This window comes from Dermacentor albipictus, chromosome 9, assembly GCF_038994185.2.
Source record: "Dermacentor albipictus isolate Rhodes 1998 colony chromosome 9, USDA_Dalb.pri_finalv2, whole genome shotgun sequence".
NCBI classification, from domain to species: domain Eukaryota; kingdom Metazoa; phylum Arthropoda; class Arachnida; order Ixodida; family Ixodidae; genus Dermacentor; species Dermacentor albipictus.
The window spans coordinates 267,674-291,717 of NC_091829.1; the positions used below are offsets into that span (position 1 = coordinate 267,674).

General features: G+C 46.6%; 1 protein-coding gene and 1 pseudogene across 3 annotated transcripts in view; one reads left to right on the top strand and one right to left on the bottom strand.

The window, feature by feature from the left end:
* Pi3K21B (phosphatidylinositol 3-kinase regulatory subunit alpha) overlaps positions 1 to 24,044 on the bottom strand; it is a 144,554-nt gene that overhangs the window by 2,467 nt on the left and 118,043 nt on the right. For all 3 annotated transcript variants that reach the window (XM_065441076.1, XM_065441075.2, XM_065441074.2), the window contains 4 exons: positions 11,593 to 12,103; positions 6,887 to 7,189; positions 6,690 to 6,783; positions 5,744 to 6,538 (listed from right to left, as the gene is read on the bottom strand). In XM_065441076.1, the coding sequence (XP_065297148.1) occupies positions 5,744 to 6,538; positions 6,690 to 6,783; positions 6,887 to 7,189; positions 11,593 to 12,103 (1,703 nt within the window). The remainder of the gene's footprint in view (positions 1 to 5,743; positions 6,539 to 6,689; positions 6,784 to 6,886; positions 7,190 to 11,592; positions 12,104 to 24,044) is intronic.
* On the top strand, positions 13,274 to 15,130 carry LOC139049487 (uncharacterized; annotated as a pseudogene).

A 24,044-nucleotide genomic window follows, 5' to 3' on the forward strand; every position in this document is an offset into this window, starting at 1 on the left:
AAAAAAAAAATTCAGTTGTTATCCTCTTTTTCAAAAAAGAGAAAACTGGCTAATGCCGCAATACGACCTCGCACAGTTACGCCGCACAACGTTTATAGATCTATAAACGTTGATGCCATATGCTTGAACCATGTGTTATATAGAACAAAGATATCTGTAATCCTGCAGCTATCACTGCTTAGGACGCTCACGCACTTAGTAAGCAGTCACTTTGCTGGACAAGCTTAATTCACACCGTAAGGTATGCTGTTATTCCAACCAAAACTATTTTATTCATGGCTGGAAACCTCATCCACCGAACCAAGTAGTCACGCAATGTAATCTGCAGCTAACAGTTAGAACGATTGTCAAAGTATAACAGCACAGCTCCTCTCGTCTCGTATGTTTCATTTCTCCTAAACCACAGCTTAGAACTAGATGATGCAATAAGGTCACATTAGTGAATGGAACATTCAGAAATACACAATTGATCTCCGAGGCTAATTGTAGGCTCAAGTATGCATGCACACATTGTGCTGCATGTTCAGTCTACCTCAACGCCAGCAGAAAGTCCAGCCATAACGACTTAAACCGCTTCAGTACGTCTCACGGAACCGTTTAGCACGTAGAAGATGCATGTCATACTAAATAGACCGCATGAGCATGAAAACAAACGCCAGAAACTACCGCAGGGCGTATAACTGCCATGCAAGACAGAGCGCTCGCCCAAGCCAGCATGCCGACTGCCCATAGATAGCGCCACTGAGTAGCAATATGGTGGCACCCATGAAAAAATGGTGTACAGAAAGAGCGAAACCTGGTGAAAACCTGGTGAGGGAGTCTGGAAATTTGGACCACCTGGGGTTCTTTAACGTTCATCTAAATCTATGTACACGGGTGTTTTCACATTTCGCCGCCATCGAAACGTGGCCGCAGTGGCCAGGATTCAATCCTGTGATCTCGTGCTTAGCAGGCCAACACCATAGCCATAGCACTAAGCAACCACGGCAGGCTTATCATGGTTAGCGCCCGGCGAAACGAAATCAGCTGCTGTTTCGTAGCAATGCTAGCAAGATGGGAGTGCAAACAGTTAGTGAAAGAGCGCCTCCCTTTCCCTCTGTTTTCAACAGAGCCATCCACATATTGCGCTAACTCGGTTTTGCAGCTGTTTGCCACATGTTCGTGTTGTGTTCCTGCTCATATTGCTCACGATCGTACTTCCATTTCGTCTGCTTGTTTCCACGTTGTTTAGTTGTGCGTGTCAACAACAAAACTATGTCATTTTCTACCGTGTTCCAGCATGTGATCATACTCTGTGACCCAATTGTGTTTGCTTCGGTGTTTGTGCAGCACTGACTTATACCGCCAGTCAGGTGTTTTCGTGCACAGCACGCAAAATTGTGCGCTGCGAGAAAAGAGACAAACACAATAGCTTGTGTGCGACACCGTCAGCGGAAGTGCGCAGCGCAATAAATAAAGGGAGGGGGAAAAAAGGGAAGGCAGGGCCTGTGATTTATGCATCACACGATCCTTGACCATCGGCACGGGTGGAATGTAGGGAAGGAAGGAATTTTGCCTGCAGAGGCAAGATGGGGCAAGTGGAGAGAGTTATGCTGGCGGTGACGCTTGCCTCCTAAAATCGTGGTTTCGCAATCATGGGTTGAAAAATTCTCGCAGTAGAACACTCTCTCGAGGGCATGTAACTTCCAGCGTATAACCGAAATTTTCTATGTGGCTTGGTGAGCGGACCTTTAAAGCAAACATAGACATCCTACAGTTTTACAAACGAATGAGATGGTGCTCCAGACGCTGCAGTGTTTGGTAGGTGCCGGCACGGGCAGTGTGGCGATGCACTAGACCTGGTCATGGTGACACAGTGAAGATATGTGTATTACATAATTAGGAGGGAAATCAGCACTGGAAACACACGGTATGATTTCGCACGCGAGCCTCTGTACTATGCATATGATGATCGCCAATACAAATATAAAAATGGGCATGTGAGCGAGCGGCAGGTGCGTTCTACTCAGATTTGGAAACCCAGCATTTACGCTCAGAAGACTTTGTATCCTAGTCAAGTACAACACAATACATTTTTGCATGGTGCTCCTCCGTTTTACGTGAACACGGTCAATAAAAGCATGTCTACATAAAGAAGCGCCATTTTCCGACGGCTCAGGAGATCAAGGCAGTAGGCCTAGCTCGCTGACCATCGCATTCACGGCCGACGGTGCTTGCGACCTGGCAGCAGCTTGATATAGGCCGCTTATTTTCGCCAGCAGGATTTACGCGCTCTTAACTCTTTCGTTACCATGAGAAATTGGTAGTTTTTTATAGGTCTCGGGAAAAAATTACTTAGCACTACACAATAATATTCCAGCACTCATTGCAGCATAGCATATTGTGCATAATGAAATGCTCATTCTAAAAAACATGTTGCGAAACAAAAAAAATTTTTAGGAAAAACAGAAATTCTAGAAAGCGCCATTTTTGCTGCCAGTTGATAAAAACAACCATAAGAAAATGATATCTACAAAAATATTAATATCAAAGAAAATTCAGAATATATATTTCAAAGATAATTAACCCAGAAATAGTGCCTGAAAAAATACGTGCTCAGTACACCGCCGTTCTTCAAATACAAAAAAGAAACTAAGGCCAGTTCATTGCTCATGCCATGCAGTGAAGCAGTTCCTGGATTTTGTGAAGCATAGGTGCACTCCACAATTTTGCCGCAAAATGAATGGTTTTTGTTCAACTTTGTAGTCCACGTAACACATTTTGCAATTCCGCCTTTTCGGCATATTCTGAGGATGGTCCGATGAGAAGTCCAAAGAATGTACTTCACTAGTTTGTCTATTGTCGTGTACCTTTTCCAGGACTGTTCGTTTTCAGCACAGCTGGGCAACTACAAGATTATGCATTCAAGCATATCTGTTTGCATTTTTGCACATTGTCTCTATCAACTCTGCAAAAAAAAAAAAAAAAAACAGTACAAAGATATCCCACACCATTGGAAACTGTCTTGCGATGATCCGTAGTGCTGGGCCGAGATGTGCTATGGACGGCCTTTTTGGCATGAACGGAAGTTTCTTTGCTGCCGATAGCAGCACATCATAACTAAGCAAAATATACACCTTGAAGATAATCGGTAGAGCTCTCAGGTGATGAAAAAAAGATCGGCAGATAAGTGCGCACGAGGAAGGAGACCATTCAAGGCTGTTAAGGAAATTCGCTGGTGAACAGCTGCGGATGTCCCATGCCGACTCAAAACATTGTCGCCGTCAGAGCTTGAATCTGCTTTACTGTCATCTTTGGAATCATAACTTGAGTTCTCACCAGTAAATTCAGGTGCGGGTGCAGCATAGTTTCGAGCAAAACACTTTCCTCGTGACACAGCAGTGCAGGACGACGGCAAGCGGGCGACTTTCGATAACTGCACAGTCACACCAGCAGCGGCCCTTGCCAAGATTTTACTAGAGAAGCGCCACCGAAACTCTTGAAAAACTGGTTGCAAAAGCCAGGTCCACATGTTGGACATGCGGCGGACCATTAGAAATACACTTTAGTGGAATAAAACAACTCGGTCTCCAAGCCAAAGCACACTAGTGAACAGGCGGCATCATTTTCGATTAATTATTACCGCTCAGTACTGTTGGATGGCAAAGCCGGCAATGTAATTTGTCACGGACTGGAAGTCATTTGATTACAAAATTTTGATGCTAGTGCGGCGTAATCGTAAGCGGCGTGCATTTTTCTCGAGCGCGGCAGAAGGCGACAGCCATGCCTCTTTTCGCTACAACATACACACATTAGTTCACAAAAAGGTCCGTAAGAAATCACGACATCGCCGGAGTGCAAAAATTTAAAACCAATTCTGAAAGTGCAGTGTCTGTACTACCGTAAAAACCGAACTATAGGTCGGACCAGAATATAGGTCGATCCCCCAACTAACGAATTCTAAAAATGAAAAAAATCTTTTTCAGTGGCAAAAGTACCGAAAGACATGACACCCTTACCTATAAACAAATGCGACTCAGCGGGTTACACAATGGTGACAGTATTTATTTAAATGCTGCTCGCATGTGCACCTGGCCAAGTTTTTAGCGGTATCGCGCGACCATCGACCCACGTGCTTGTCAACACCGTATTAACGGCAAACGAGATACACGCACGTGTACACATGCCCTTACACTATTTCGCCGCTCTGTGCCGTGATGATAAAAGGTGCAGACAAACACGCGGGTCGACGGTCGCGCGATACTGTTAAAAATTCGTCGGGTGTACAGTACACAGAAGGGCACGAAGTCCGCAAGCGCTACTCCGAATCAGAGCAACACATTTGAACAGAGTCGGATGACGATTGCTTCTCGCTGTCCAGTCCATAGGCACGTGCGATCTCTACCGCTTTCAAACGAATGCATTCGACAACAGGCAGCGATCTTACATGCAGCTCTTGGACGGACTCCGCAACCTTGCCTTCCAGTTCTGCAGTCCGCTGTGATCCGGCCACGAAATGTCGTTTTCTTTTGGTAGCTGCAAGTTGTAATACGTTGCTTTTGCCTCCGCCACTACCGAATGCTATTTTCGGATACTCCAAGTTCGCGCTGTGCCGCCAGGTTTCCGTGGGCTTCCGTTTAGTCAATCGCCTTTTTCTTGAAGGTGACGGTGAATTGACGTCGGCTTCCGCTCATTTTGAAACAAAATGAAAATGCAGCCTTTAATTAATATAACTTTGCGACAGTGGAAATGCAAAATGCCGGTGCCACGATGTCGCCACGCCATAGAATAAAGAACCAACGCGGCGCGCTGCTGATGATGGCGATGGCGGCTGTTTACTTCATCCGCCCATTGTTGGAAGACTTCCGTAGTTTTTCCGCCAATGTCCGGTATATAAGTCGAGGGTCGACTTTTCGCGATGGTATTTTGAAAAAAAGTTCGACCTATATTCCGGTTTTTACGGTAACTACTGGATGGCTTCATAAGGATAAGAAACAGCTTCAATAAGTAGAAATTGGCAATCTAAAGCATCTTCACCTATCTGTTTCACAGCGTGCAGTGTGTATTTGTTCAAGGTGAATAAAAATTCAATTCAATTCAATACATAATGCCACTGTATGCCATTAGTAGGCGATAATTCAAACATGCCGCCATTTTCTGCTGCAGGCGGTGTGATGTGGGCATCGCGTTTGGCTTGGGCAGCGTCCGGCCGCTTCAGTTGGTCATTCTCTTAAAACACTATGCAATAGGAAGTCAACAAATTGTGGCTGGGGCTCCCGGAGCAGCACCAGCTCGAAGGGTGTCCATGTTTCAGTTTCCTGCCAGAACGATCGGCACGACGGTTCGCATTACGTAAATGTCAACAATAGGTGAGTATCGAATTTCAGATCAAAAATTTCATATCTTATGTTTGCTGGGTTCATACATTTTTTTCTCCAGTCTTTTCAAAAATGCATGAACAAGGTTCTAACGTATGTTTTAAAATTGTAAATTTTACCATTATTCGAATGTAACGTGAGGGTAGAGTTCAAGCAACGAAAATGATGAAAAAAGAAAAGAACTCTTAATACAATCGAGTAAATACAGTAATTAGAATTTACTGTACCCTCTTACATAATCACTACAGCCGGCCTGACAGTGCCATGGTATGTCCTCACACCCTCTAAATGCTCAACCCAGTTTGTAGAGGGCTAATTTTTCTTGAACTGCCCATTGGGTTTTCTGTGTACTGCCTTTCTATGAAGAAGCCAACATGAACTCTCACCTTGAGGTCTCCTGCTGCCCTGAAGAGTCCTGCAGAAGCTTGTTGATGCGGTCCTTGGGCACGCCACGAGCCTGCAGCCAGGCCTGGCACTTCTCGCGCTGCTTGGCTGCTTGAGCTACCTCTAGCTTGAGGCCGTTGATCTCGCGCTCGAGCTGCTTGTAGTAGGCCTGGGAAGCACGCACCTCATCAGCGAGCCGGCCCTGGGCCTCGCGCAACAGTGCCAGTCGCCGCTGTAGCAATGCTCCATTCTCCTCGACAGCCCGGCGCTCCTGCTCGCCACTGCAGCAGTCCCGCCCAAAGTGTTGTAATAAGTCTGCCTGCTCCTCAAACATGGCAGCCGCCTCATCAAATGATTGCAGTGCCTGGCCCTTGAGCTGCAGCTCTTGACTCAGCCTGTTGAACTGGTCGTGGAACTGGTCAAACTGACGACTGCGTGACAGGAACTCACGGTTGGTCTCCATGAGACGCTGGCCCACACGTTCAACATTCCACTCACGCTGGTCCTCATCATCAGGCTGGTGGTACTTTGAAACCGGGTAGAGCAGCCGCACATTCAGGAAGTTGTTGTAGTGTTCTAGGGACTCGCGCCGGTAGTGGCTTATCAGCTCTGGCACTGAATTGAAGGTGAGAGGCTCGGAGAAGCCATACTTGCCCGCCCGCTGATAAATCTTGATGAGCTTGTTGCTGCCACCCACACGCAGAGTTAGTGTGTAGTCACCCGAACCCCGATCCAGTGCATCCCGAACCAGAAATGTGCCGTCAGCGGCATCCTTGAGCTTTTCGGAGCACTCCTCCCTGCAAGACACAGGTAGTGAGCAACAGCGAATGGGCACCAACTGTCCATCTTTCGGTATGAGCAGCGCTCACAAAGATGGGTACAAAGAAGAAATACACTGGACATGCACTGAATGAATGCAATGAATGTGTACAATTTTAAAGCACTAACCTGGATATATCACCCCAATACCACTCGGCTTCCAGGAGGCTCCGGTCCACTGGTGGCTGCTGGCTGGACCTTGATGGCCGCCGAGGTGGCAGCGCTGCACACAAGTCGCACTATGCTACAGAAGTTCTTCTACTACTGCATGGCAAAACCATTAGTACCAGGGAAATAGTCCTGGCCTAAGAAGAGTGAAAACCCACCAGGCGTGCGACCATTCTGGAAGACAGGCAAAGGCTCTCCCCAGTCCCCACGCAGCAGTAGTATCTCAAGTACACGTCCATGCCACCGGGCATTGCGTGCCATGGCTACCACTTGCTCCCAGGGTGGGCGCAGAACCACAAAAGCCAAGCTATGTGCCAGCCGCAGGGGACGCTCACACCGGCCCCGGCTGTGGGCCAGCCGGCAGATACGGCAGAGGTGGGCCATCAGCGCCCGCAGGGCCCGGCAGTGCACAGCAGGCAGCTGACCCACGAGCCGCACGACACCTGCCTCGTCACCAGCTTCTGCAGCATGAATCAATTAGCTTGAATGATGAACAGTTAAAGCTAGAGTGTCTAAAGGGACCAAGCCTAAACAAGAAAATGGTTATCAGCAGGGAGTCAAACCAAAAAGCTTATGGGTTGGGTTCGGATACAGACTTCTAGATATTCTAGACATGATGCAAACAGATGCATATCCTGTGTCACTCAAATTACACAACATATTGAATGCACTGTGACCTGACACGTGCAGGTGCACTGAGATTTGTTTTTGAACGCCCACAGTGCCCAATGCTTCGAAAACACACTTCATTCTATTAAGTTGTGCATGTAATAAGATGGCTTGCACCTGTGCGAAACTGGCCTGTTGAGGTTAAGGGACAAATGAGAGACCGATACACTAAACTTCACAATGATTCATGCCTGCGTCACAGGCCTTTACAAAAGATGTTCTGTTCTGTACAGCCTGCAACCAAGTTGTAACAATGCCATACCCGTGTAAGTTCTATTATTTCTAAGGGCGGAAACTTAGAAGCTATGTTTTTCTGCACAAGTGTTCGAATTAACACGGCTATTATGTTATGGGCTTTTGCAAAATTTTGTATCTTGCTGTACAGTTGATCGAGATTGATTATTTTATGACTATGCGGCACTGCACCCAGTAAGCAGCTACCGAGATTGCGTTTCTTTTTCTTTAGATGTCTTATTTTGCAAAGCTAAATCACTCTACACCAGTGGCCTGGTATCAATCTAAGTACACGGATGAAATAGAACAAACCTACACTGCAAATTCCTTAAGGTTAAAAATGAAAATAGCTGACTTCCGTTAATTCTATCTTGATGGGTCAAACCAAATTGGTCGAATTAAACAAGAGGCAGAAATAATGCCAAAAGACACTGCTGTTCATTCGAAGTTTTTTGCTAGTATATTTGAAAATTTATTGAATATATCTGAAAAAAAAAAAGGCACCACGCATTCCAAATCGAGGTAAACATTTTCAAATACCAATGAAAAGTAGATGCGTACAGAAGCAGATATTTACGAATATGAGCTATTTCTATCAACTGAAAGCAAGCTCCTTGGTATGACGCCTGAACTTTGTCGGAACTAAGATTCTCTCTCAGCAGCTGAAAAGTCAACCTCAACTGCCCCGACATACTCTCAGCCCGTACACAACACTCAGTGCTGAGTTGCACTGCTTTAAAGCTTATTTTTGTTAGGATGAGGGACACCTGCATTTTGGCGTCAGCCAACACTTTGTTTTTTGAGTTCAAGCTTCTTCAAAGAGGTGGTGGCACGCTTCCTTTCCCGTTCTCGTCCTTCCACCACGCCTTTCCCCGAGGGACTATTTGAAGCATCTTCTTGGTCAATTGTACAGTCAATGTCCATTTTTCAGACTCCCAAAGGACCGTGAAAACGTCAAAAAAAAAAAAAAAAAAAGACAGGAAGGAAAAAAGAAAAAGAAAGAAAGAGGAATGCCTGTCAAACTGCTCTTAAGGGCTCAAATCGCTACATGGATGTCCGAAAAAGCTCTGGAGGCCTTCCAGATGACTTATTAGGCATATCGGTGCTCATGGTGCGACAGGAGATGGGGATGCACGCATGTATAATTAAGATATACATACTGTGTCCCGTTACAATTACTCCTTCCCACACTTGTTAAGCTTCACCAAAATATTGGTCATATTCTTTGCCGCCTAACACTGCTGTACTGGGGCGAAGCTGACTTTCGAGCACTGGCATTATGCAATGCATTGTTTTCCGAGCTTAGAAGCCAATCGCGAGGATTACAGAGGCGGAGCCAATGCCATTGCCGACAGTAGTGAGTTCTTTCAATGAAAAACATGGCACCGCATGGCAAGAAGCTTTATAGCCGACGTTGAAGCCGCTAGGCCTGGCGTTGCCACAATGGTGGCTACGGCTGCCAGCGGATCTGCCTGCTGGAGCGCTGGTTCAAGGTGGTGAGATAATCAAAATGGCGGCAGTGGTGGCTTTGATTAATGCCGTTCCAGACCTGCAGACCCAGCAAGAAGTTTGAAATATTGGTTGGCAAAGTGTTCTTGCATGTGAAATTTCAGACATTCTTATACATTGACTCTATGGGGTACGTGGTGGCGCTGTGAAGCCGTGCGAATTATAGGGCATGTCAGAAAAATCGGGAGTCTGGAAAATTGATTGTCGACTGGACTCTGCAAACTCTTCGAGCCGACGACATGGCGTCAAATATAATTTTTGAGATTCATTTGTTACTGGAGCCAGCATTTGTGCGACTCGTTCACTTTCAATGATTGTTGGATTCCCGTTTGGTGGACACCCTGGACTATCATCATCACTTTATCGCTGTCAATTAGGAACCACATGTCATCCTTCGTATGGTCCACAGTGCATTTGATAGTCTGCATTTATGAAGCGTCTCCACAATAATCGCAAACAGGTTTGTGGCCCATGCTTAGGCTCAATAATCGCAAACAGGTTTGTGGCCCATGCCTAGGCTCACCACTCCGCTAGGTGGATCCTGCAACACATACAATAGACTTTTTTTAAAAAAGCCAACAATAAGTATTCAGGGTGTTTACCAAGTAGACATTTACAAATTCCCCGAGTTTCCCATGTTTACCCAGAGTGCCTATGCAAATTTTCCTGAGCGACGCAGAACTATGTTTGATGTCAAGACGGGAAACCATGTCACCTGATGCTGTCACCTTCTAGCAACCATGTAAAAAAAAAAAAGAGAGAGAGAGAGAGAGAGAGAGAGAGAGAGAGAGAGAGAAAAGAAAAGATCCAGTTTGAATACTAAGGAGTAGTGTTTATTTTATTCATAAAAGAATCGAAGGGAGGGATTAGTAAAATGCAAAGCAAATAAAATGTCCTCGAAAAAAATTGCTAATCGAGTGAGACATTCTCAAATATGAATAAAAAGGAGATGCATACAAAAGCAAATACCTTGAAATATGAGCTATTTCTATCAACTGACAACAAGCTCAGTGGTATGAGGCCCGAACTTTGTCATAATTGAGATTCTCTCTCAACAGCTTGTAAGTCAACCTCAACTGTCCTGACATACTATCAGCCCATGTACCACAGCTCAGTGTTGTGCTTCACCACTTTAAAAAGTTTATTTTGGTTTGTTTAAGGGACACCTGCATCTCGGTGTTTATTATTTATTTTGACCACCAGGGGATCTTTAACGATCCCCCAGTGCATGGGACACGGGTGTTCTTGCATTTCGTGACGAGCACTGAGGCAAACACAAGTGAATCAAAAAGCATGATTGCGCATTGTAATCTGGTAGAAAATGAAACAGTTTCGTTTTCTGCACGTGCGACCGCACGACGTGGAAACAAGTAGATGAAACGGCAGTATGTAACTCTTGCTATAGCATGGAGTAAAACAATGACTAACAGACATACGGTTTGTAGTTATTGCTTTAAACATTAAATCATCTACTGATGCAACAGATCAAACAAATAACTGATGTTGCCTTGAATAATTATCGAAATCATTGTGTCACTGTGAGTGGTGTCACTTGCCTTGAATAATTATCGAAATCATTGTGTCACTGTGAGTGGTGTCACAGCACTGCAATTTACGTAGGCACACTTATGTTATTGACCCAAGGTTTCAGCAAATTAAGGTTTCAACTAATTACAGTAAATCATCATCATCCTTCTGCATGATCACGTTGTGGAATCATTTACCCTTATCTCTAACATCCACAGTTTCTTTAATCTCATTCAACATTCCATTAAATTTGCTAAATTTTTGATAATCTTACTTGTTGAGTTGTACTAGATTTGCGTTTTTACACACAGTATTTATTTCTAAATTTCTTCATTTTTGCTTCATGCATTTTTATGCTTTCTATTCCGTTATGCTTACTGTTATTTTTTACTTGATATATCCATTGTTCGCACTGCTGCTAATCTTTGTGTTATTTAAATGAAATTTTCAACGAGGGTCCCGCTGCAGTCTCATACTTTGGGACCCTCGTCTGTATATCTTATAAGCTGTAATTAACATACGATGTAATAAAATAAACTGATTTAATGATGATGATGACATCGATTCTCTGGCAGGGAGTGCGGCGCCCACAAGGTGAAGGGCACAGGGCGTTCGTTTGAAATTTCAACTCTTTACATGGCGCTTAGTAGTGTAATATTTGCAGCGTGATCACCAGGGTGCACTATATGGACTGCGCTTGTCAGCTCAATATGGCCAGAGCTGGTAAGGGGCCCTTCAACACAAGTGTCAATTCAATATACCTTGGATGTGTAGATGTACACCTAGATCTAATTTCTATCATTAGCAATCGTTCGGACTGTATGCCAGTCATTAAAAAAAAAAAAAATATATATATATATATATATATATATATATATATATATATATATAAAACATGCAAGTGGTTTTTCATCGTCGCACTCACTGGCTGCTTCCAGCAGGCGTTCGTAGAAGTGCACCGGAATGACAGGGCTGGCCAGCTCACGCAGATACTTCTTGAGGGTTCCCACCCAGCAGGCCAGGTCATAACCTGGCAGATCAGCATGGGGGTCCTGGGCCAGCCGCAGGGCCAACTCGTGGACACGGTCCGGCACACCTGAACTCGCATACACCTCATAGAGGTCGGCCCCTGTCCGCTGACACAGTGCCTCAGCCTCACGCAGGCAGCGGGACAACACGGGTGGCACCTCAGTGCCTGGGTGGTCACCCCCCAAGTCCCGCCACAGTGCAGACAATGCCAGCAGGGCTTGTCGGGGCCGTGACGCAGGTGGCCGGCATGCAGGCAGGCCTCGAGTAGCCGCACATGCCCTGTGGCACACTAAACCGCACTGACGACACAGCAGTCCCTGATGGGCCAGGCCACGCAACAAGTGCCGGCAGCTGTCACATTGCTCGAGTCCTGGGGGAAAGCTCCCACACTCCAGGTCATGGTCCCCCTGTGAGTTGTCAATAGACATTTTTAGTTCAGTGTGTTAGCGTCAGTGTAATAACGAATCATAGTGTTTAATGTACGCACACCATTTCTCAGATTTAGTGTTACCGCCTTTGCACGGTTTATGCAGTTTACGTAAAACATGGTGGCAGTCCCTGTTGTCGCTGCTTTTGCCAAATTCACTTCGTTTGAAGCAAATGACTATGTAAACGGCTTTCGCTTAGTTTCAGGCCTCTTCGATAAAATAGTATTCACCTTGCTAACCTAGCAGAGTTTTCGAGACCGCTTTTTATGAAGAAGTTGAGGCCTAAATAGAAAAACTTGCGGGATGGCAGCGCCACCTATCGACCAAGTCGGGAGATAGACACAATGGCATAAGGCCTCCGAGACTTGGAGGCCATGGTCGACAGCTTCTACTGGTTGTATTGATTTTCATTGCGGATTGCCAGACATAGAAAGCACAAATACAATGCGCTCCCAGCTCTCCCTGAGCTGCCCCTCTCACTTTTCAGATGCAAAAGCAAAACATGGCAAATAGATAGAATCACTTAACTGTACTATGTATGCGAAATTTGAAGCGTGATCGAATAGTATCCCACATGTAGGCTACACTATCACACTAGGCTAAAACGCGCTTTCTGCAAAGTTTGTTTCTTGAACAATGACACTATTTCCCTTAACCCTGCTATTAGGCTAACGTTAAATTAAAAAAATCGAATGCCTACTTGGCGAGCTCTTTAAGGAGTTAAGGTAGGGTAGACCTCCAAAAAATCGAATTTGCAATTTTGGCCCAGAAAAATCGAGTGCACTCTGAAGAATAAACCTGCGAAAGCGCGGCCTCGAGCGCCCGCTCAAAACGGTTTAAATGCCGCGCCAAAATGTGCCGCACGCTCTGGTGTTTAAAAATGGCGGACGGAGTTCAGAGGCCGGTCTGTTTATCGTTGTCTATCGCAATTTCCTTCATTATGGCGCGTTTTTTTTTTGCTTGGGTATGTGTGGCAAATAAATGTTGTGCATTAAAAGATCATATTGTATTAAAAATATTTACTTTGATAGCAGATGTTCCGCTAGTGGTGCACTTGTAGCGTGTTTCGTGTTTGTTACGGTTGCGGTCGTGTCTGTTTCGTGTTTCAAACGTATTGTTTGCCCAGAAGATGGCACGATCGTCCAGCAAATGGAGCAGAAAGAGAACTTTCAAAGGTAATCGTTTCACTAGCAAGAAGGGCAGTGAGAAACCGGCACGACGAAGCGCAAGCTTCACAAAACTTGGTGAGAGGATCAGTTGTGATTCCTTTGATGTAGACGGGACAAGTACGACTGGCTACCGTCTAATCGACTTCGCTCTTCTCCGCAGTTTCTTGCAAGATGTTGCTGTGTGTAAAAAGTGCAACAAGGGTGCAATAAGACTGGAAGAAGCTATAAACAGGCGGTTTGGCATCTTCCATAAATTTCACCTGCAGCGAGTGCGATGCTCTCAGTGTGCTTGAGACATCAAGGCGCATTGCTGGCAACGTCTTTGAAGTAAATCAAAGGTTCGTTTATGCCCTTCGCATCTGCGGCAAAGGTTTGGCATCTGGTCGCATCATGTGTGCTGTGCTCAATCTACCGCCACCGCCAACAAAGTTTGCATCGTACAACGCGAGGCTTCTTTGTGCATCTACGACCGCTGTGAGTAATAGTATGGCAAAAGCTGCCGAAGAACTGAAGAAAGAGGCCTTCGCCTCTGATGGAGAGCTGGAAACTGCAGTCACAGTGGATGGGACGTGGATGAAGCGGGGTTATTCTTCACTACATGGCGTCGTAGCAGCAATATCGGCCGACACTGGAAAAGTGCTTGACTTTGAAGTAGAGTCCAAGTTTTGCCACATGTGTGCCCGCAATCTTCACACAGACGACAACTTGAATGAATGTAAAGTTACCTACGATGGGCCATCTGGTGGAATCGAATCTGCTGGAGCAGTAAAAATCTTTGGGCGCTCTGTTGAAAAGCACCAACTAATGTACACAAGTTACATTGGTGATGGAGACAGTAAGGCGTACATTTCGGTAAGAGACTCGCAGCCATACGAGAAGGCCATAGAAAAACATGAATGCGTAGAACATGTCCAGAAGTGAATGGGCACAAGGCTCAGGAACATCAAGAAGAATGAGAAGGGGAAAAAGCTTGCCGATGGTCTACCACTTTCCGGGAAAGGGCGCCTCACAGAAAAGGACATTGACTCCCTTCAGGTTTACTATGGCAAAGCTATTCGGGGAAATACAGACAGTCTGGATAATATGAGACGAGCGGTGCGGGCAATATACTTTCATAAGTTATCCACAGATACCAAGCCCCACCATGGACTCTGCCCAAAGGGACCCTCTTCATGGTGTGGGTATAACCGCAGCCTTGTCGAGGGAAGCCTTGAGACCTACTCCCACAAAAGCTACCTTCCTGAGGCCATGATGGACGTCATCAAGCCAGTGTTCAAGGCGTTGTCAGATCCAGGTCCTCTGAGCAAATGTCTTCACGGATGAACACAGAACACCAATGAGTCGCTGAACCAACTCATCTGGTGTAGTTGCGCTAAGACAACATTTGTCAGTGCTGACACCTTGAGGACAGCAGCTAACAATGCTGTAGCCTACTACAACGATGGTAACTCTGCAAGAAAAGCTGTTCTAGAGGCTCTTGGAATTGTTCCAGGTGTGTTTTGTGATGTTGCCCTAGACAGAATGGACAAAGAGCGTGTTGACAGGGCAGAATTGTATGACTCTGCCGAGAGCAAGGAAACACGACGGGTAAAAAGGAACTCTAAGAAGGGTTTTGGAGACACCTGCAAGAATGTCAGTCGTGAAATGTATTCTCCTGGGGCATTTTGAGCATGCATGAGAAGTATGCAAACATAAAGCTTCATTTTTCTCAAATTGTGTTTTTTGCAAGTTCCTCAAATTCAATGTACCTTTTCTCAGAAAGTATTCATCGGATTTCAGTGAAACTTTGCCCACATGTACATTAGCCAGTCCTAAATTATCGGAACTAAAAAAATTGCAGATAATATGAATGATAACACTGGAAAAAAATTACACTTTAAGACTCCCCCCCCTTGTGCCTCTGTGCATGCAGTGGTATTATTCTTTAGGGAACAAATTCCTAAAAGAATGTGGCATGTCTTTAGTTCAGATATAACCTATGGGTATGTAGAACAACACTGCCTAATATCACCACATTCCTTTGAGTGGTTACAGAGAAAAGGTACATTGAATAAATAAACACACCTGACATTTTGGTATGGGCCAAATGACAGGTAAACAATCTAAGCTCACAAAAAGTGTTCCATATTGTACGCAGGGGCATCTGTTGTGAGCGTACGAAATTTGATGTAAATATCTGCACTTGTTTCTAAAATAATACGTTAAATGTAACATGTACCGTTTACCCTACCATACCTCCTTAAACTGTCCAAATCTCTTCAGCTTGCACTAAAATATTTCTCGCTGCAATACTATAAACTGTAGTCAGGAAAAAGATAAACTAAAAACCAAGTTCCTAATTCATCTTCGCAGAATGCACTTGATTAACAAGTTAACACTTTCACTGCAACATTACCCCATGTACAGCATATGCACTTGAAGTATGTTCCGTAAAAGTGAATGACTCTGCCTACAATAAAAAAATTTGTAGTAGCACTGCAGAAAGTGCTGCCGTGCCTATCAGTCACAACAGAACTGCTGCATGTCCAACCTACTTCCTCAGAGGCGCCCCTATGAAGACTCAGAGCTCTGTGGTCTGTGTTTCTCTTTTGTGTGTCTCGTCAAAATGTTGCACAATCCAATCTCTAATATCCTATGAAGACTGTTTAGGTCCTTCTCATTCTGTGTAACATTCAGCCCTTCTCTCGGCTTTTCCGCATAGTCACCAGCACTGTATCTAAGGATCGTCGCATTCATGGGTTTGGGTCCCATGACTCCCTTCCCTGTAGACCTGAGGTTTTCCGAGCACTCTACACTTCTATCATTCTGACATGGCTTGAGTACTGCTCATCAGTATAGTCCCTTTACCAAACTCACGTTGCTGACAAACTTGAGCTTGTTCAGTGCCAGGCAACACGCACCCTCTGCTCTCGTCTTTTCAGTCGTCTCAAACTCATGCCAGCCTACGAAGATTGCTTCAAAGCCCTCAAGTGGCACACTGTGCAATACCAGTGCAACATTGCACTAGTCTGTATATTCTGCAGGGTGCTTGACGGCTCTCTGGACAGCACTCATCTTTTTTCATCAGTCCGCCTGACCTACCCCATCAGGCCTGTACAGCACGACACCGAAACTCCATGCTTATACCTGGCATACAGAACCCCCCCCCCCCAAAGCCATTCACCCCCCCCCACAGCCATTCGGACTCCCCTCCTTGCGACTGGACTGAATTGGCACTCCTGTGTGCTGTGCACACGTGAACTGTGTGCGTGCGTGCCGTGCTTTGCGATTGAGCAAGTGTGTGCACGTGTATGCATGCGTACGTGCACATGAAAGGGGGGGGGGGGGGGGTCTTCTGCACTCTGCAAATTCTTGCTCTAGATGGCTGGCTATCAGAAGCTCTAGCATACATGCATCAGCCTTTCCTTTTGAAGTTTCGTGAGCTGTCTAGTGTGCCATGTTACCACTAAGATTATTATTATTATTATTAGAAGAATCACTACGACCACACTGAATGTGTTGAAGCCAGGATGACACGTAATTCTAAATATTTCTGGAGCTTCATGCGCTCTCATTCTTCTGAAGAGAGCGCCAAAGATTACGTCTTCTTGATGAAAACAGTGATGTCTCGAACTCTGCTGATGCCTTTTGCATAACATTTCTGCTCTGTATATGGTGTAAAAGATGCTTCAGGTAACCTTCCTTCTCAGTCTGGCACGGTGCATACACTTATCAGTCAATGAAGACTTGTTTTCAAGTCTTCATTGACTGATACCACCAAACCAAACCTTCCCTTTCTTGTGGTGCTGATGGTTTTCCTTCCACAGTGCTTAACCCTTTCAGATGCTGTCTACACAATTGTTTACAGCAAGATAGTGCATCAACAGAAAAAGCACTGATGAAAGTAATTATATTTAAAATGTGTTGCATACATCTTGAAACACTTATTATTGGAACAGTGCTACAATTTTGAATAATGTTCAGAATGTTCTAGCAAAATGAGTGGGAAGGTAGACGGTTGGGTGTTTTTACTCAGTGTCAGTATGTTTTTCACAATGTCATGCAGCGGGCATAATTTTCAAGAGGCTAGATAAGTGCTTTTCAAGATTTTGTAAAGACGAAACAGTTTTGTGTTCTGATATTTGAGGTACCTGTAGCGAGTTTTTGCATGGAGCTCGCATTCTGTAGACTTGACAAAACTGAATACTGAAACTTTCTGCAATTCTTAAGATGCAAGAAATGCGGTGAAAGCAAGTTTTTAATCAACGGGACAAAGTGGCATCTGCAAAAGTTAAGATGTATGGAAGCATACTTGTTCCCTGTTCTCACAAGTATCTTCAATAGTGCCTGTGCAAAAGTTGGGTGTGTAGCGGCAGCATTATCGACGTCACACAAGAGATGACGTAGACGCTCGCATCTACACGAGGCACGAGTGGCTGGCACGCTCCGGCACGGGCTAGCGTTCCGAAGGAGATCATTAAAAAGAATGCTATGCTAAGCGATCGAGTGTCGGTTCTTCCTCTTCTGCGAGAGCCCGAGACTTTACCTGTCTACGTGGTCGCTCGTCGCCACAGTTTGATGACTCCGGACGTGACACCTCCATACGCTCCTGTGGTAAAGACGACCATGGACCAAACCAACGCTACGAGAGCTCAAGGCCAGAACCCTTCCGAGGAACGCGGTGAGCCCTCCTGTTCCACCATCGCTGTCCGCCTCCCACAGTACTGGGACCAGCATCCTTCGGCGTGGTTCCTTCAGGCTAAAGCGCAATTTCAAGTCGCTGGTATCCGCTCTCAAGCCTCGAAGTTCCATTACGCTGTTGCAGCGCTCTCGCCTGCCACCATTGACGAGGTAGCAGATTTGTTGAACTCCCCATTGTCTGCCGCCGCCTATGACGATCTCAAGGCAGCACTGCTACAGCGCACAGCAGCTTCACAACGTTCTCGCATCCAGCAGCGTCTGTCCGTTGAAGAACTCGGCGACCAACGCCCTAGTCAACTTCTTCGCAGAATGAGCCAGCTGCTCGGAAACAACGCGAGATCCATCGATGACACGCTGTTGCACGAACTGTTTTTGCAACGACTCCCGGCTAACGTGCAGATGATCCTGGCAACAGCCTCTACCATGGACCTTACCGGACTTGCTGCTTTGGCCGACAGAGTCATGGAAGTAGCCACCCCAACCATCGCAGCCAAGTCACCTTCTCCGGGTGACAATACAACCGCTCTGCAAATTCTTCCCTGTTCTTCCGCAGTGCAATCTCTGCTCGACTCCTGGTGTGAGCGCCTGGAACGCGTCATCTGTGGAGCGGAACATCGCCGCACATCTCATCGCCCACGCAGCCGTAGTTCCAGCAGATCAAGACGCACGGGCACCCGCAATGAAACCGCAACTACAACGCCTGGCGTTTGCTACTACCACCGCCGTTTTGGAAACGACACTCGTCACTGTCGGCGTCCCTGCGCTTGGCAGGGAAACAGGCCGGCCGACCTCTAACGGCGACTAGTGGTCAGGCCCAACACACAAATCGCCTTTTATACGTGACGGACAGAGTTACAGGACAATGATTCTTAGTCGACACAGGTGCTGACGTCAGCATTCTTCCCGCAAAGCACTCCTACCGAAAAGCGACACCTGTCTCGTTTTTGCAAGCCGTCAACGGCACCAGGATTCCAGTTTTCTCGTCACGCTCCGTCATGCTAAACCTTGGCCTTCGACGAGCGTTCCACTGGATTTTTCTGGTTGCAGACGTCCGTCAAGCAGTCATTGGAGCAGACTTCTTGCATAAGTACGAACTCCTTGTGGACATCCAACGTCGCCGTCTCATCGACTCCGTACCCAGCTATCCGTCCCCGGCGTCCCATCATCAGGCACATCGCCCATAGGGCCTATTTCTGCCATGTTGGACGAACCTTTCGCCGCGCTCCTACGCGAGTTTCCCACTTTGACGCGCCTGCCGGACTGGACGCAACCGGTGCAACATGACGTGTGCCATCACATCGTCACCTCCGGCCCACCGGTCTATTTCCGACCCCGGCGATTGTCCCCAGAGAAACTCAATATCGCTCGCGCGGAGTTCGAACACATGCTGCAACTTGGCATCATCCGCCCTTCCTCCAGTAACTGGGCATCGCCACTTCACATGGTGCCTAAGAGGACGGGAGACTGGCGGCCATGCGGTGATTACCGGGCGCTAAACAACGTCACAGTTCCTGATCGCTACCCTCTATCGAACATTCAGGATTTCACGGTAGCGTTGCACGGTGCGACGATCTTTTCTAAGATCGATCTTGTTCGCGCCTACCATCAACTACCGGTCGTTGAAGAAGACATTCCCAAGACCGCCATCACCACACCCTTCGGCCTTTTCGAGTTTCTCCGCATGCCTTTCGGTTTACGGAACGTGGGCTAATCCTTTCAGCATTTCATCGATTCCGTCACCCGAAGTTTGCCTTTCGTTTTTGCATACATTGACGACCTTCTCGTCGCAAGCTCTTCGGCAGAAGAACATCTTCACCACTTGCGGTTAATGTTTTCACGCTTTGTCAGTAAAGGAATTGTCATCAACGCCGCCAAGACTGAATTCGGTCAACCCGAACTCGAGTTTCTCGGTAATATGGTAGACGCTAACAGCATTCAACCTCTGCCGTTCAAGATTCGCGTCATCGAAAACCTTCCCCGACCAACCACACTCACCAAGCTTCGCCAATTTCTCGGATTCGTCAATTTCTACCGCCGATTCATTTTCGAGTGCGCACGACTTATGGCTCCGCTCAACGCTCTCCTGGTCATCATCATCATCATCAGCCTGGTTGCGCCCACTGCAGGGCAAAGGCCTCTCCCATGCTTCTCCAACAACCCCGGTCATGTACTAATTGTGGCCATGCCGTGCCTGCAAACTTCTTAATCTCATCCGCCCACCTAACTTTCTGCCGCCCCCTGCTACGCTTCCCTTCCCTTGGGATCCAGTCCGTAACCCTTAATGACCATCGGTTATCTTCCCTCCTCATTACATGTCCTGCCCATGCCCATTTCTTTTTCTTGATTTCAACTAAGATGTCATTAACTCGCGTTTGTTCCCTCACCCAATCTGCTCTTTTCTTATCCCTTAACGTTACACCTATCATTCTTCTTTCCATAGCTCGTTGCGTCGTCCTCAATTTGAGTAGAACCCTTTTCGTAAGCCTCCAAGTTTCTGCCCCGTAGGTGAGTACTGGTAAGAGACAGCTATTATATACTTTTCTCTTGAGGGATAATGGCAACCTGCTGTTCATGATTTGGGAATGCCTGCCAAACGCACCCCAGCCCATTCTTATTCTTCTGATTATTTCCGTCTCATGATCCGGATCCGCCGTCACTACCTGCCCTAAGTAGATGTATTCCCTTACGACTTCCAGTGCCTCGCTGCCTATTGTAAATTGCTGTTCTCTCCCGAGACTGTTAAGCATTACTTTAGTTTTCTGCAGATTAATTTTTAGACCCACTCTTCTGCTTTGCCTCTCCAGGTCAGTGAGCATGCATTGCAATTGGTCCCCTGAGTTACTAAGCAAGGCAATATCATCAGCGAATCGCAAGTTACTAAGGTATTCTCCATTAACTTTTATGCCCAATTCTTCCCAATCCAGGTCTCTGAATACCTCCTGTAAACACGCTGTGAATAGCATTGGAGATATCGTATCTCCCTGCCTGACGCCTTTCTTTAATGGGATTTTGTTGCTTGCTTTATGGAGGACTACGGTGGCTGTGGAGCCGCTATAGATATCTTCCAGTATTTTTACATATGGCTCATCTACACCCTGATTCCTTAATGCCTCCATGACTGCTGAGGTTTCGACTGAATCAAACGCTTTCTCGTAATCAATGAAAGCTATATATAAGGGTTGGTTATATTCCGCACATTTCTCTATAACCTGATTGATAGTGTGAATATGGTCTATTGTTGAGTAGCCTTTACGGAATCCTGCCTGGTCCTTTGGTTGACAGAAGTCTAAGGTGTTCCTGATTCTATTTGCAATTACCTTAGTAAATACTTTGTAGGCAATGGACAGTAAGCTGATCGGTCGATAATTTTTCAAGTCTTTGGCGTCCCCTTTCTTATGGATTAGGATTATGTTAGCGTTCTTCACTGATTCCGGTACGCTCGAGGTCATGAGGCATTGCGTATACAGGGTGGCCAGTTTCTCTAGAACAATCTGTCCACCATCCTTCAACAAATCTGCTGTTACCTGATCCTCCCCAGCTGCCTTCCCCCTTTGCATATCTCCTAAGGCTTTCCTTACTTCTTCCGGCGTTACCTTCGGTATTTCGAATTCCTCTAGACTATTTTCTCTTCCATTATCGTCGTGGGTGCCACTGGTACTGTATAAATCTCTATAGAACTCCTCAGCCACTTGAACTATCTCATCCATATTCGTAATGATATTGCCGGCTTTGTCTCTTAACGCATACATCTGATTCTTGCCAATTCCTAGTTTCTTCGTCACTGTTTTTAGGCTTCCTCCATTCCTGAGAGCATGCTCAATTCTATCCATATTATACTTCCTTATGTCAGCTGTCTTACGCTTGTTGATTAACTTCGAAAGTTCTGCCAGTTCTATTCTAGCTGTACGGTTAGATGCTTTCATACATTGGCGTTTCTTGATCAGATCTTTCGTCTCCTGCGATAGTTTGCTGGCATCCTGCCTAACGGAGTTACCACCGACTTCCATTGCACACTCCTTAATGATGCCCACAAGATTGTCGTTCATTTCTTCACACTAAGGTCCTCTTCCTGAGTTAAAGCTGAATACCTGTTCTGTAGCTTGATCTAGAGTTCCTCTATTTTCCCTCTTACCGCTAAGTCATTAATCAGCTTCTTATGTACCAGTTTCTTCCGTTCCCTGCTCAGGTCTAGGCTAATTCGAGTTCTTACCATCCTGTGGTCACTGCAGCGCACCTTGCCTCCCAACCTCCTCTCCTGGTAAACAAACGCAAACAAGTGCTTCAGTGGACTGAAGAGGCCAATGACGCTTTTACAAGAGTCTGCCCCCGCCGACGCCATGCTGCTTAGACATCCAAAGCCAGACGCATCCACTGCCATCATGACCGATGCTTCAACCACCACCGTTGGTGCCGTCCTGCAGCAATTCATCGACAATGCGTGGTATCCACTCACTTTTTTTCTCCAAGAAACTGAAGCCTGCGCTGTCCCGCTACAGCATGTTCGGCCGTGAATTACTCGCTGTTTATCTGGCTATCAAGCATTTTCGCCATTTCCTCGAAGGCCGTGCAGTCACTGTCTTGACTGACCACAAGCCCCTTGTGCACGCAACGAATTGCTCGGCGTCCTGTTGCTCACCCCGCGAGATTTGACACATATCCTACATCTCCGAGTTTACAACAACGTTCCGCCACATCAAGGGCATCGACAACGTTCCAGCCGACGTTCTGAGTCGTGTCAATGTCGTTTCCACGTTGACATCGGATCCTTTCATCATCGAGGCCGACTTACTCGCCAGTCAACAGCATGACAACACTGAACTTCGTACACTCCGGAATTCGTCAACGTCCCTGAAATTGGAAGACGTCGTTGTGACCCCAAACGGTACGTCCGTCGTCTGCGACACTTCTCACGACACACCTAGACCATACATTCCGGCATCCCTTCGCAGGCGTCTATTCGAAACCGTACACAACCTGTCGCACCCTGGCATACAGAAGCGACACAGAAGCTCCTTTCCAGTCGTTTCGTTTGGCCTCGGCTAAACGCGCAAGTTCGTGATTGGGTTCGCTGCTGTTTGTCGTGTCAACGTTCAAAGATCCAGCGTCACCCCATTCCACCTGCCAAGTCTTTTCTTCCACCAGATGCTCGTTTTGACACCGTACACCTAGACCTCAGCGGCCCTCTCCCACCTTCGAAAGGTTACTGCTACATTATGACATGCATTGACCGTTATACACGGTGGCCAGAAGCTACCCCTATATCTGACATCTCAGCGCCCACTGTTGCAGCAGCTTTCGTGTCTACGTGGATCGCAAGGTTCAGCTGCCCATCCACAATAATCACCGATCGCGGTCTGCAGTTTCACTCAGCGCTCTTCAACGAGCTACTCAAACTACTCGGAACGACACGTTTTCGCACAACTGCTTACCACCCGCAGTCCAATGGACTAGTTGAACGTTTTCACCGGCATCTCAAGGCATCCCTTATGGCACATGAATCGCCAGAGAAGTGGGTCCTGCATTTGCCCCTCGTCTTACTTGGCATCACAGCCGCACTCAAGAGCGACCTAGGTTGATCCTGTGCTGAGCTAGTTTACGGCACTCACCTACGCCTTCCGTGCGATTTCTTTGTCGCCACCCCCAAAATGCCTATGCCATCACCTGCTGACTACGTTGCCGAACTGCAAGCTTTCTTCAGCCAGATACGCCCTGTGCCTACACGTTCACAAGAAGCAAGGTCCCCGTACGTTTCTCCCGCACTGAACTCTGCTGCCCACGTTTTCGTGCGTAACTGTGCCGTGCGGAAGCCTTTGCAACCACACTTCTCCGGGCCATATTGTGTTCTAGAGTGTCGTCCGACGACGTTTGTTGTGAATGTCAACGGCCAATCAGACACAATTGCTCTGAAACGTCTCAAACCCGCCTACATCGAAGCACCCGTGCCATCAGCTCCACCAGTATGCGACGCGACCCTGCTGCATCCTTCGTCGCCGCCTGCGCACGTGACACCCAAGACCAACGCTAAGACATGCTGCGCCACGTGGACTTTCCATCGTTCGTCGAACTTTCCT